Genomic DNA, 14,971 nt, shown 5'->3' on the forward strand with positions numbered 1-14,971 from the left:
CTGCAATACCCTTCTTTAAATTAACACGTGACATACACATGATCATTTTCCGCTTATTTTGACATCAAAAATAACAGAAGGGTTGTAAATGAAAATTTAACTATCATAAAGGACCAAAACGGCAGTTTTTTTTAATGAGGTTTCAACTTGTTAAAGTGGTCAAAGATGAGAGGCCAAAAATATAATTTATCCATAAACTTAAGCATGCATAATATATAAAAAGTTGGTAGAGAGAAATGTAGATTGTAAAGAGATTTGAGAGAGTTGAAAATGTGAGTTGTGAAAATTGAAGAAAAATGAGATGTATATATAGTGTAAAATGAAATAGAGATTAAAGTGTAAAAAACATAACATTTTTTCAACATCTTTCTTTAACGTTCATTGAAACCCCAACGTTCACTTGTTCGACTACTCATGACTTCCGACAGCTTTTCTGCCACTTCTGACACTTGTCGAAACTCCTTTTGCCCTTTCCGTCACTTCGGTACACGGGAATTTCCGTGAGGCACAAAGAACATACGGAAGTCCTTCCTTTCGTGTGCTGTGGATCCGAATGCCACTGTTAAAGGGAGAACTCCGAGGAGCCAACCCTAGTACGAGAGGACTGGGTTGGGCCAGCCAAAATAAAAGATTTTAGCTCTTATAAAAATAAAACTAACTCTGCAGAAAGAAGAATAGAACCCAGCATGAGTCGGATCAATAATATCAATTATTAATATAAAACGATTGATACTAATACAAAATACAAAATTTGTTACTAGTTGTCGAGATCAATTTCGCATCACAAGATGTCTGGTTGAAGCCAAAAAAATATTTACCATTTCGGATAAAAATGGGCTAGTTTAATATTGATTATGACACTTAAGTTATTTTGCTAAATTAAAATTATTATAACAATGTAAAAAAACTTTGTTGGTCGCTCAAAAGTCAAAACATGCTATTCCATGCCATTTTGGGGGTTTTTTTTTTCTTGCTAGGACGAATTTTGGGATTAAGACATGGATGAAGTTGTAAATGAAAAGGTAAAATATCGTTTTTCTTATACCAAACACGTGGTATTCTGTATCTATCGTGAATTAGAAGCTTCGACGCCCTGTGTCTCCATTCCGTGATCTGCCCCCAAATCAATTCTTGTGTAACTAAAGAGCAAGCTCTGGGTTTGTATTGTGCAGATCTGGAATTCCGTGCTATCTGTGATTTGGATTTGATTATTACAGGCCACCAAGGCGCAATGGAGAAGGAGAAATCCCCGAACGTGGGTTTGCCGCCGCGGTATTTCGGGGGTGTGAAGGCGGAGGCGGAGTTCAGCCAAGACATAAGTGGAATGCCGGAGAACCCGCCGCGGAAGGCGGGGCACAGGCGGGCCCACTCGGAGATCCTGACTCTCCCCGACGACATCAGCTTCGACAGCGACCTCGGCGTGGTCGGCGACGACACCGAGGAGGACTTGCTCTCCGTCTACTTCGACATGGACAAGTTCAACTCCTCGTCCTCCTCCTCCGCCCCCCGCCACCAGCACAGCCAGTCCATGGACGGCTCCATCAAGCCCGAGGACATGTCCAAGAAAGCCATGTCCGCCGCCAAGCTGGCCGAGCTCGCCCTCATCGACCCCAAGCGCGCCAAAAGGTACCAAAGCTCTTGACTTGTAATAATAATTGCATTCCTCAATCATAACCATTGCCGAGGTTCGCTCAACAGGATATGGGCCAATCGGCAGTCGGCTGCGAGGTCCAAGGAGAGGAAGATGCGGTACATCGCCGAGCTTGAAAGGAAGGTTCAGACCCTGCAGACCGAGGCCACTTCCTTGTCTGCGCAGCTCACTCTGTTGCAGGTCCGTGTCTTCTTCTTGTGTATTTTAACGTACGAGTGAGTTGAGTTGAGTTGAGTTGTGTTGCGTTGCGTTGCGTTGTGTTTGCAGAGAGACACGAATGGTCTGAACGCAGAGAACAGCGAGTTAAAGCTGCGGCTCCAAACAATGGAGCAGCAAGTTCAGCTGCAAGACGGTAAGTCCCGTCCTGTCCTGTCACCGAGTTCAGATGATTTGGTTGTTTGAGTTGTGAATGAGAGATGTGTATGTGTTGCAGCTCTGAACGACGCCCTGAAAGAGGAGATCCAGCATCTGAAAGTGATGACGGGGCAGCAGCTGCCGAATGGCGTCAACTACCTGAGCTACCAACAGCAACAGCAACAGCAACAGCAACAGCAACAACAGTACTCCAACATGATGCACTCTCACCTCATGGCTGCCCAACAATTCCAACACCTTCACATTCAGCAGCAGCAGCCCAGCAGAGGCAAAAAGGACGACCCGCCCAACAACGAATCCTAAGACTTCAAACATTACTATATTGCCCGTGTTACTCTAAAACCATCCTCTTTGCTTTCTTAGCCTAGATCCACATTCGACTTTGTTGCTTTTATTTCCCCTAAAATTCCGCCTATGTATTCTAACTCAAATATGTGTCTTAAAGTTTAAATCTTTTAGGGTAAGATCAAGATGCATGATGTAGTCTTTTAGCATAGATGCGAGACTCGTGAGATTCCCCCATTACAATACTAGGAACTACATTTAACCCAACTTGTTTTCCTCTCTTTAGGAACTAACCATTTGATTTATTAGAGGGAACATAGGACGAAGCAGACTTGCAGGGTTTTAGCATAGGATTTCCTTTGGCATGCTCCGGTTACATCAAAAACCAAAGCTTTCCCCTTCAATTTCTTCGACTCTATATATATATATATATATATATATATATATATAAGCAGAGTTTAGGTTTATGTAGTATAATCAAAAATATATTTTTGTTGGGATATTTAGCTCATGTGGAATTCTATAAATGATTTCAAACGTGAGGCATGTAGGAAATTGTGTCTATTTTGAAGTAAAGTAATTTCCATGAGAAAATAAAAATTATTTGCAATGATGATGAACATTTTGGTCCGTGGAGTATTCGTTTTCAAGTCGTGTCAATATTCACCCGACATGGTTGGATTCAACTTTGCCTGACAAGAGCATAGGCACCAAGATGGTCAAAGCACTGGCGAATGAAGGTAGCCGTATCTTAGTGTGTGTCTCGACCGAGCCTAGGTCTTGACCAAATGACCACAGGCCGAGTCGAATCAAATTGGAACAATTACTGATTTTGAACACAGATAGCAGTTAATTAATTCTGAATTGCCAAAACAAAAAAAAAAATTTTTTTTTTTTTGAAGAGGAAGGCGTTTTATGAGAAACTGTATACAAACTTATTACATGACAGCTCCTTAATGATATATAAACTGTTAAAATGTCGCATTTGTTTTATTTTAGTATAAACGTAGGATAAGACAAGTTATATATATAGTATATATTTTTGATACCAAGTTACAAATAGTATAAAACTTAGCAACTCAATAACAAGCATTGAATAAACTTGATAAGCGTTGTGATTAAAAAAAAGAAGAAGTGTTAGCAACTTCTGTCGTTGGCTTTTACACGAGAGGAAAAAAAAAAAAAGAAGGATATTGTCGTAAAAAAACTCGAGACCCAAGTTTTACTTTTAGACGGTGATGTAATCTTGAACGCCATGTGTATGCACTTCCTTTATCTTGAACACACAAGGATTGGTCACCCAACACATCTTCATTCTCCGCGCTCTTTATCGCTCTATCAACCCACCAACCTTTACATTGTATGCAAAAAAAAGAAAAAAGAAAAAAGAAAAAAGAAAAAGCCAAATAAGAAAAAAAGTCGAAATCTGAATTTGCCTATTATTATGAGTTTTGGCGCGCGCTCGTCTCATTCAAGATCCCAAATCAAAGTAACGAAAATTCCTCCATTAACTTAACAGCATTGAATCGCAAGAATAAATCGATGCTAGTGTATTTGAACAGTTAAACCCAAATTAATAAACGCAAAATCTCTCGTTCCCAGTAACGCATTGATGATTTAACAGTGGCCGAACTTGGATGCATTCAGCATGAAACGACACTATTCTAAAGTTGTGTTTTTTCCAACACTAGTCGTCGAATGGAATTGCAAAATATTTCATCAACAAGGCCTTATAACCACATTCCGTGGGTGGTAACACCAAAAGATTCCTGGTCTAATGGGACACGTATACACTTTGGAAAGATAAAATTCATGTTATCTTAGAGCTATGCGCCTCTAAATCAATAAAATTAGTAGTACCCAATCTGCGCAATTAGTCAATACCGAAATTTGAAGTACTTTGTAACGTAGAATTGCAATTTTCAGAAGTCGCCTACACAATCTTTTGACTTTGAAGGATTAACAAAAGAAGAAGAGAGAATCGTGGTTGACTTTGAAGCGGGAGTATAAGCGAGCGTGTACTAGAAAGAATAGGGAAATAAATCTCATGCTTTTGCTCAGTCGTGTCGTGTCAAGCATTTGAGGTCCAAGATATATAAAAATAAACTTTGCATTGTGCGCTTTTTTTGTTTTTGTTTCTGTTTTGCTGTGACATACTCCACATTGTACTCATCGTTGTCATATAAATGACGATTTGATCTTCTTCTATATTTGATAATATGGATATACTGTGGACGACTAGTGACTTCTAAAAATCTTACCCTCATCGTAATTTTCTGGGTTAATGTGCAAACACCCATTTTAATTTCAATACAAACTTAAAAAACATAAGCTTCAATAGAATTGCAACAACAATACAATGTTACAGGTTGTCAAAGGTCTAAACATTTGTTGGACGCTTAGGTAATCACTATATACATATACATATGTACTCAAATAGAAACTACAGACAGTCAGGCACGTAGAAACCAAGCAAAGGTTGTTTTCATATGACTAGAGAAGAAACCAAGTGACGTCATGCAATGATAAAGAAAATCAGATGATACATATAACAACAGTATACAGTAAGAAAAGCAAACCATATGAATGCTTATCTTTAACCATATCAGAAATCTAGCAATACAACTACAGCAACAAATCTAGCATGTCCAACGACCAAAACAACCAAAAACTGTCAAATCTAAAAGGCGAGGCAACTAATCTATATATTATTACTTATTTGCAATTTTAATATTTTTTTTTTAATTGAACCGAGACCTCAAAGCAATGATAGAATGAGGATAGGTTTCCCTCACAAAATAAAATATTAACAGATTAATATGCGAACACTACCATCCCAAATCCCAAATCCCAAATCCCAAATAGATCAAGAACTACCCTAACGTCCTTCCAGTTCATCGACAAAATTAACAGATCATAGTACCCACTGAAGTTAAAGCCACTTAACACTAGACTAAACAGCGCAAGTGCATGAAAATATGTAGCAAGTGAAAGCACTACCTATGTCTTGAGATTTTCCCGCAAAAAACAATCAAGTAAATGAATTGAAGAAGTTAGTGAGTTACCTAATAATATCATTGCTTGTTTCCTGGAACTTGGTGCTGAATTTGGAGAAGCAGATTGGCAGCGAATTGCAAAGTGGATTGGTAACGCTGATCCTTGTCAACCTCAGATGTCCCAGGCAGCTTCGGCGCTTGATTAGAAACCTCGGTGCTCTGTGGCTGCTGAGGTGGCGGGTTATTATAGAACCCACCCTGATATTGTCCTGCCGAGTAGCCGCTACTGGTACCAAGAACCTGTTGCGGATACGATTGTGGCTGGCTCGTATGGTGTGAGCCGTGATCAGGCATTTGGTGATAATCTTGTCTCCACCCATGGGACGGGGACGGGGACGGATTTGCAGTTTGGGTGTTTGAAGGAAGACGCGATGAAAGAGTGGCGATTAGCTCAGGGGTTAACGCGATTCCAGGCCCAGGGTTACGATACGCATACTCTTGGGGAGGAATTCTGGGCTCCTCTGGGAAAGGCCTTGCGTAATCCACAGGTCTGTCTGGATGGTCCAGCAAAGGAGGTTGCGGGAATTTGAGCACAACGCCGTAGAGGCGTTCGGGGCCAGCAACTTTCAAGACCTTTGTCAAAAAATCGGAAGGGGGTACCAGGAATAAGGTTGTCCCGTCGTCGAACTTGGCAACGCCGGCGCGGTTTTTAGCTCCCAAGTAGCGCAGGAATTCGGTGTAAGAAGCAAAGTCATCTTCACTATCTGGTAAGAAGAAGACGGTTTCAAATCCAATGGCTTCTGCGTAGTGTTTGGTAAGCATATCCAAACCAGTCCTGGCAGAGCAATTCACAACTTCCGGCCTGCAACGCAACACAACACAGCAGCATTGGATATCAATATTGGAAGAAGAAGAAGAAGAAAAAGAAGAAGAAGATACTCACAGATCGGATCCAGCCCATTTGCCAATGGGAACGCAGCGAGCACTGCAAATGGGTGTCCCACCCTTGGCAATAATCCCGCGCCAGATGAAATCGCTTTTGGGTTGAAGCACTTCAACATTTGGGTGGAATGGTTCTGAAAAGAAAGCATCGCGAGACCTATCGTCGATCCTGGGTCGCTTAGCGTCCCGCTGAAACTGATCGGGAGAGAGTGCAGTCCAATTCGGGGACGAGTACGCGATGGTGATCCGGGAATCGTTGAACAGCCGGCCCTGCAGCCCTTCCTTGGCACGCCGAGCCTCGTCCACGCTTCTAAACTTGACCAGAGAGTAGTTCCTCAGAGGGAAACTCTGAATATTGTCAATCTCGCCGAATAGGATCATGGCGTTGTGCAGCATCTGGTCATCGACGTGGAAGTCGGGAGGATAAGCGACGGACAAGAGCTGAGTGGGGTGTTGTGTCTGAGTTTGAGGAGAGTCGTCTTCGTCTCTGGGGTGGGATCTGAGGAAATCCACGCGAATGGGGAGACCGGCCAAGGGTTTGGCGTTCATGGCGGCGGCGGCGCGGGAGGCGTCTTCCAGGAGGGCGAACTCGATGAAGGCGGTGTTGCGGTCTGGGAGGAACTTGAGGTCCACGATGTTGCCGAAGTGGAGGAACTCGCGGCGGAGCTGGTCCTTGGACAGGGCGGGGCTGAGGCCGCCGACCCAGAGGTGCTTGGAGGGCTTGGCGGGGCGGGCGAACTCGATCTTCAGAGGGGACCCGCCCAGGGGGAAGCCGTGGAGGCCCACCTTGGCGGCGGCGGCGTCTTGGGGCCGGCGGAAGAACACGAACGCGTACCTGCGGGAGCTGTAGGCGGTGACGCTCTCAACGCCGCCGTACTGCGAGAACACCTCCCACAGATCGGGCTCCGTCACGCCGCTCCCAAGGTTGCCCACCCACAGGTTCTTCCACTCCATTGTACCTAACTTAGGGTTTCGCTTTCCTTTACAAATACGAATACCAACCGTCTGCTTCTGCCCTTTTTTTATTCACTACATACAGAGCAGACACGTCAATTATCTACTTTAATATATTTTTATCTACTTTTGGCTTCAATTCAATTATATAGTGACTATTTCAAACTGACACTTCACCACTGCGCTCCGACCAACCACCGCCCGTACGATGGGCTATTAAAGATTTTCGGAATAATCCCTTTATCTTGCGTGCCTATGTAATTTGAGCCCATTGAATCAGTGGCCCAAACAAGCCCAGCCCGTAGAGAGAATGCCTATCAGCCCGTATATATAATGGTTACGTCTTAGTGTAATTATGGTATTCGACTTCTATTGTTCTGATAATCACCGCGATTATTTACCCTCTTTGTTCGTGTTCAAGGTTGGTTAAAATATCGATCACATAATGAGGAGGACTGAAGAGCCAGAAAAAAAAGTCTTTTAAAAAAGCAAGGTACGAGTTATAGGGTTTGGGATCATGCATGATAAATTACTCTTTTTCTTGTTGATTTTGGTAATTCGATTGTGCATGCTTTAGGATTCAAGAATGTTCAATGAAGGATATTGCCGTCTCTGAAGCTGTTGGTGCGTTTTCCCGCTTATTACTTAATTAATAAATAATCTCATAGTTGCACTCTTTTCTGAAGCTGTTTGTGCGTTTTCTTGCCTGCCTAGTCGCTGGTTAAATAATAATTCATTAAACATCTTTCATTCACTCTTTTTTTGTTTGTTTGTTATGATCAATCATCCTTAGTAGAAGGTACTTTTGGTTTCTAAATACTCTGCAATTGTGGGTATGTACTTTGACATGATATTTGTTATACCGTTTTTTTTCTTATGGTAAAAACGACGCCTCAATTGCAAAAACGACATTACAATATCAAAGGATAAATTAGTCAAAGGCTAAAAATACGCAGGACTAAAACCAAGCGAATTTAAACAAGCGACGAGCGAATTTGGGACAAGCGACAAGCGAATTTGGGACAAGCGACAAACGACAAGCGAATTTTCAATAAGCGACAAGCGAATTTGAGACAAGCGACAAGCGACAAGCGACAAGCGAATTTGAGACAAGCGACAAGCGGATTTGCGACAAGCGACAAGCGAATTTGCGACAAGCGGCATGCTTTCCCTATAAATAGCTCACTCACACAAATCAAAATGGAATTCACTCACAACTGAGAATCCTCTGAACTTTCAGTTTTTCTCTCAACCCTAGAATTCTCTCAGCCAAATACTCTCCCAACTTCAAAATTATCCCGGATCATAAACAAAGACCGAGAGCCACCTCTCGACGGGAGGAAGAAGAACAAAAATCCAAAAATCCACTCACATAGCAAACACACTCGCCCTGAACTACGTCATGACCTGATCCCACAAAGCGGGTACGTAGGCAGCTCACGAAGAGCGCGGTCACACCCCCCATTCACCCTACTCGCTCCTCAAAAAACACAAATCCTCTTGAGAGCCGAGGAAAATGACATTGACAACAAAAGATCGAGACACGTCGCAAGCTCGCACCCCGACACGTGTCCCGAAAATGTTATCCGAGAAATCGCATTAACAATATTCATATCCTCATTGTTGCCATGGATGGTCAAATTATGCTTTTTATTTGCTTCAGATGGTGACTCAGATGGTGACATGGGTAGTTACTCAGATGGTGAGTTAGATGGTTTCTCAAGCTGTGACTCAGAGGATGACCTCAGTGTCTTCAATAAACTCGGAGAGGAGTGGCAAAAACGCAGAGAGGAGTGGGTCAAAAGCAGAGTGACTAATCCTGTTCCTCTCGAAAGAGAGAGTAATCCTTCCATGCAAAAATTCAGAGAAGAGCTGCACAAAAACAGAAAGAAAAATCCTGCCATACAAAAATACATACAAGAGTTGGAGAAATATGAGGTGATGTTTGTATAGATTTTGTAATTCTAGTTTCCATGTGCGATAATAATAATTAGCATATTCATTATTTTCTGATTTTGGGTTTTTCTTATTATTAGGGTTTTTATTTTAGCCATGAGATTCCTATTCGTGGTATATTGGGTGGCATTTCCCGTGTTTGGCCCAAGAGCTGTTTACGTTATGCTGTACCGGCCACAGAGGTTGCAGTTGCCCACTACAACAAATCAAATGTATGTTTTTGTCATTATTATGTTAGATTTGTTAGGGAGTACATTATAACATTAACCTAATTGGCAGAACACTGAGCTGAAGGCCTCAAAGGCTTGGCATGTTGGATCTGTTGCTATCTCACATTCGAGCTCTCGGATGGTCAAGTGTATGAAGCTCGGGTAAACTATGATAACCGCGAATGCATGGGAGGAAGTCAAGTCATGTTTATCAGGCTGGCGCGTCACTTTCAACATCTCAAAGAAGCCTACACTTATCACGAGTTTTAGTGACATCTCAATTTATTACCACTTATGCTAAATGATCTCGGGAGACCTTTTTATTTGCTCGTCTTTGCCTATGTAACATAAACTTCTACCTACTATTTTCGTCTTCTCAATAGTTGTGTTTGTTGTTATTATCGAAGGGTAAAGGGCCTAATTGATTTAATGTCTAGTCTCAGCTATTTGTAAATGAAAACTAGCAAAATCTTTGGTTCTTTTAAAACTACGACACTGTTAAATGTTTAACCCCTTTGGCTTTGAAGAGAATTTGTGAAATTTTTATAGGGATCGAAAACTAATGATACGTCTAAATCTCACACCATATGAAAGAGTTATGACAGTTTCAAATTTTGCAATTTTTTCGTGTACTAACCCCTTTATCTTTGAAGAGAATTTGTGAAATTTTTATAGGCATCGAAAAACTAATGATACGTCTACATATTCTCGAAAACATGGTAACCATCGACCAAAAGAGACAAGAATCTTAAAAATCTCACACCATATGAAAGAGTTATGGCAGTTTCAAATTTTGTAATTTTTTCGTGTACTAACCCATTTGGCTTTGAAGAGGATTTGTGAAATTTTTATAGGCATCGAAAAACTAATGATACGTCTAAATATTCTCGAAAACATGGTAACCATCGACCAAAAGAGACAAGAATCTTCAAAATCTCACACCATATGAAATAGTTTTGGCAGTTTCAAATTTTGCAATTTTTTCGTGTACTAACCCCTTTGGCTTTCAAAAGGATTAGTGAAATTTTTATAGGGATCGAAAACTAATGATACGTCTACCTATTCTCCAAAACATAGTAACCATCGACCAAAAGAGACAAGAATCTTCAAAATCTCACACCATATGAAAGAGTTATGGCAGTTTCAAATTTTGCAATTTTTTTCGTGTACTAACCCCTTTGGCTTTGAAGAGGATTTGTCAAATTTTTATGGGGATCGAAAACAAATGATACGCCTACATATTCTCGAAAATATGGTAACCATCGACCAAAAGAGACAAGAATCTTCAAAATCTCACACCATATGAAAGAGTTATGGCAGTTTCAAATTTTGCAATTTTTTCGTGTACTAACCCCTTTGGCTTTGAAGAGGATTTGTGAAATTTATATAGGCATCGAAAACTAATGATACTTCTACATATTCTCGAAAACATGGTAACCGTCGACCAAAAGAGACAAGAATCTTCAAAATCTCACACCATATGAAAGAGTTATGGCAATTTCAAATTTTGTGATTTTTTCGTGTAAACCCCTTTGGCTTTGAAGTAGATTTGTGAAATTTTTATAGGCATCGAAAACTAACGATACGTCTACATATTCTCGAAAACATGGTAACCATCGACCAAAAGAGACAAGAATCTTCAAAATCTCACACCATATGAAAGAGTTATGGCTGTTTAAAATTTTACAATTTTTTCGTGTACGTTCCTTTGACTTTGAAGAGGATTTGTGAAATTTTTATAGGCATCGAAAACTAATGATACGTCTTCATATTCTCCAAAACATGGTAACCATCGACCAAAAGAGACAAGAATCTTAAAAATCTCACACCATATGAAAGAGTTATGGCAGTTTCAAATTTTGCAATTTTTTCGTGTACTAACCCCTTTAACTTTGAAGATGATTTGTGAAATTTTTATAGGCATCGAAAACTAATGATACGTCTACATATTCTCGAAAACATGGTAACCATCGACCAAAAGAGACAAGAATCTTCAATATCTCACACCATATGAAAGAGTTATGGCTGTTTAAAATTTTGCAATTTTTTCGTGTACTAACCCCTTTGGCTTTGAAGAGGATTTGTGAAATTTCTATAGGCATCGAAAAGTAATGATACGTCTACATATTCTCGAAAAGATCGTAACCATCGACCAAAACAGAAAAAATCTTCAAAATCTCACACCATATGAAAGAGTTATGGCAGTTTCAAAATTTGCAATTTTTTCGTGTACTAACCCATTTGGCTTTGAAGAGGATTTGTGAAATTTTTATAGGCATCGAAAACTAACGATACGTCTATATATTCTCTAAAACATGGTAACCATCGACCAAAAGAGACAAGAATCTTAAAAATCTCACACCATATGAAAGAGTTATGGCAATTTCAAATTTTGTAATTTTTTCGTGTACTAACCCCTTTGACTTTGAAGAGGATTTGTGAAATTTTTATAGGCATCGAAAACTAATGATACGTCTACATATTCTCTAAAACATGGTAAGCATCAACCAAAAGAGACAAGAATCTTCAAAATCTCACACCATATGAAAGAGTTATGGCAAATTCAAATTTTGCAATTTTTTCGTGTACTAACCCCTTTGGCTTTAAAGTAGATTTGTGAAATTTTTATAGGCATCGAAAACTTACAATACAACTACATATTCTCGAAAACATGGCAACCATCGACCAAAAGAGACAAGAATCTTCAAAATCTCACACCATATGAAAGAGTTATGGCAGTTTCAAATTTTGCAATTTTTTCGTGTACTAACCCCTTTGGCTTTGAAGATGATTTGTGAAATTTTTATAGGCATCGAAAACTAACGATACGTCTAATATTCTCGAAAACATGGTAAGCATCGACCAAAAGAGACAAATATCTTCAGAATCTCACACCATATAAAAGAGTTATGGCTGTTTCAAATTTTTCAATTTTTTCGTGTACTAACCCCTTTGGCTTTGAAGAGGATTTGTGAAATTTTTATAGGCATCGAAAACTAATGATACGTCTACATATTCTCTAAAACATGGTAACCATCGACCAAAAGAGACAAGAATCTTCAAAATCTCACACCATATGAAAGAGTTAAGGCAGTTTAAAATTTTTCAATTTTTTCGTCTACTAACCCCTTTTACTTTGAAGAGGATTTGTGAAATTTTTATAAGCATCGAAAACTAACGATACGTCTACATATTCTCGAAAACATGGTAACCATCGACAAAAAGAGACAAGAATCTTCAATATCTCACACCATATGAAAGAGTTATGGCTGTTTCAAATTTTGCAATTTTTTCGTGTACTAACCCCTTTGACTTTGAAGAGGATTTGTGAAATTTTTATAATCATCGAAAACTAACGACACGTCTACATATTCTCGAAAACATGGTAACCATCGACTAAAAGAGACAAGAATCTTCAATATCTCACACCATATGAAAGAGTTATGGCTGTTTAAAATTTTGCAATTTTTTCGTGTACTAACCCCTTTGGCTTTGAAGAGGATTTGTGAAATTTTTATAGGCATCGAAAACTAATGATACGTCTACATATTCTCTTAAACATGGTAACCATCAACCAAAAGAGACAAGAATCTTCAAAATCTCACACCATATGAAAGAGTTATGGCAGTTTCAAATTTTGCAATTTTTTCGTGTAATAACCCCTTTGGCTTTGAAGAGGATTTGTGAAATTTTTATAGGCATCGAAAACTAATGATACGTCTACATATTCTCCAAAACATAGTAACCATCGACCAAAAGAGACAAGAATCTTCAAAATCTCACACCATATGAAAGAGTTATGGCAGTTTCAAAATTTGCAATTTTTTCGTGTACTAACCCCTTTAGCTTTGAAGAGGATTTGTGAAATTTTTATAGGCATCGAAAACTAACGATACGTCTATATATTCTCCAAAACATGGTAACCATCGACCAAAAGAGACAAGAATCTTAAAAATCTCACACCATATGAAAGAGTTATGGCAGTTTCAAATTTTGTAATTTTTTCGTGTACTAACCCCTTTGTCTTTGAAGAGGATTTGTGAAATTTTTATAGGCATCGAAAACTAATGATACGTCTACATATTCTCGAAAACATGGTAAGCATCGACCAAAAGAGACAAGAATCTTCAAAATCTCACACCATATGAAAGAGTTATGGCAAATTCAAATTTTGCAATTTTTTCGTCTACTAACCCCTTTGGCTTTGAAGTAGATTTGTTAAATTTTTATAGGCATCGAAAACTTACAATACAACTACATATTCTCGAAAACATGGTAACCATCGACCAAAAGAGACAAGAATCTTCAAAATCTCACACCATATGAAAGAGTTATGGCATTTTCAAATTTTGCAATTTTTTCGTGTACTAACCCCTTTGGCTTTGAAGAGGATTTGTGAAATTTTTATAGGCATCGAAAACTAACGATACGTCTACATATTCTCGAAAACATGGTAACCATCGACCAAAAGAGACAAATATCTTCAGAATCTCACACCATATGAATGAGTTATGGCAGTTTCAAATTTTGCAATTTTTTCGTGTACTAACCCCTTTGGCTTTGAAGAGGATTTGTGAAATTTTTATAGGCATCGAAAACTAATGATACGTCTACATATTCTCTAAAACATGGTAACCATCGACAAAAAGAGACAAGAATCTTCAAAATCTCACACCATATGAAAGAGTTATGGCAGTTTCAAATTTTGCAATTTTTTCGTGTACTAACCCCTTTTACTTTGAAGAGGATTTGTGAAATTTTTATAAGCATCGAAAACTAACGATACGTCTACATACTCTCGAAAACATGGTAACCATCGACAGAAAGAGACAAGAACCTTCAATATCTCACACCATATGAAAGAGTTATGGCTGTTTCAAATTTTTCAATTTTTTCGTATACTAACCCCTTTGACTTTGAAGAGGATTTGTGAAATTTTTATAATCATCGAAAACTAACGATACGTCTACATATTCTCGAAAACGTGGTAACCATCGACCAAAAGAGACAAGAATCTTCAATATCTCACACCATATGAAAGAGTTATGTCTGTTTAAAATTTTGCAATTTTTTCGTGTACTAACCCCTTTGGCTTTGAAGAGGATTTGTTAAATTTTTATAGGCATCGAAAACTAATGATACGTCTACATATTCTCTAAAACATGGTAACCATCGACCAAAAGAGACAAGAATCTTCAAAATCTCACACCATATGAAAGAGTTATGACAGTTTCAAATTTTGCAATTTTTTCGTGTACTAACCCCTTTGGCTTTGAAGAGGATTTGTGAAATTTTTATAGGCATCGAAAACTAATGATACGTCTACATATTCTCCAAAACATAGTAACCATCGACCAAAAGAGACAAGAATCTTCAAAATCTCACACCATATGAAAGAGTTATGGCAGTTTCAAAATTTGCAATTTTTTCGTGTACTAACCCCTTTGGCTTTGAAGAGGATTTGTGAAATCTTTATAGGCATCGAAAACTAACGATACGTCTATATATTCTCCAAAACATGGTAACCATCGACCAAAAGAGACAAGAATCTTAAAAATCTCACACCATATGAAAGAGTTATGGCAGTTTCAAATTTTGTAATT

The 14,971-nt window shown here is 39.0% G+C and overlaps 2 protein-coding genes across 3 annotated transcripts; one reads left to right on the plus strand and one right to left on the minus strand.

Annotated features, from left to right (window-relative positions):
- Nucleotides 1-918: 918 nt before the first annotated feature.
- Nucleotides 919-2,490, plus strand: LOC149394587 (putative transcription factor PosF21). 2 transcript variants are annotated; one of them, XM_089617760.1, is made up of 5 exons: nucleotides 919-1,022; nucleotides 1,173-1,626; nucleotides 1,699-1,831; nucleotides 1,919-2,003; nucleotides 2,085-2,490. In XM_089617760.1, exons 2-5 carry the CDS (start codon nucleotides 1,232-1,234, stop codon nucleotides 2,327-2,329), a joined length of 858 nt encoding a protein of 285 aa, XP_089473886.1. In that variant the 5' UTR covers nucleotides 919-1,022; nucleotides 1,173-1,231; the 3' UTR covers nucleotides 2,330-2,490. The 2 variants fall into 2 exon arrangements, with proteins under 2 accessions (XP_089473886.1, XP_089473887.1); XM_089617761.1 differs by having other exon boundaries at nucleotides 1,004-1,135; nucleotides 1,218-1,626.
- Nucleotides 2,491-3,408: 918 nt separating this feature from the next.
- Nucleotides 3,409-7,407, minus strand: FPA (RNA binding protein). Its single transcript, XM_089617260.1, has 3 exons — nucleotides 6,251-7,407; nucleotides 5,377-6,169; nucleotides 3,409-3,662 (listed from the first exon to the last, which is right to left on the minus strand). The coding sequence occupies exons 1-2, from the start codon at nucleotides 7,201-7,203 to the stop codon at nucleotides 5,386-5,388; spliced, it is 1,737 nt and encodes a 578-aa protein (XP_089473386.1). The 5' UTR covers nucleotides 7,204-7,407; the 3' UTR covers nucleotides 3,409-3,662; nucleotides 5,377-5,385.
- Between the last annotated feature and the right edge of the window lie 7,564 nt (nucleotides 7,408-14,971).

The sequence above is a fragment of the Urtica dioica genome, chromosome 6 (assembly GCF_054948205.1).
Source record: "Urtica dioica subsp. dioica isolate 48M chromosome 6, U.dioica_male_clone48M_v1_H2, whole genome shotgun sequence".
In the NCBI taxonomy this organism is placed as follows: Eukaryota; Viridiplantae; Streptophyta; class Magnoliopsida; order Rosales; family Urticaceae; genus Urtica; species Urtica dioica.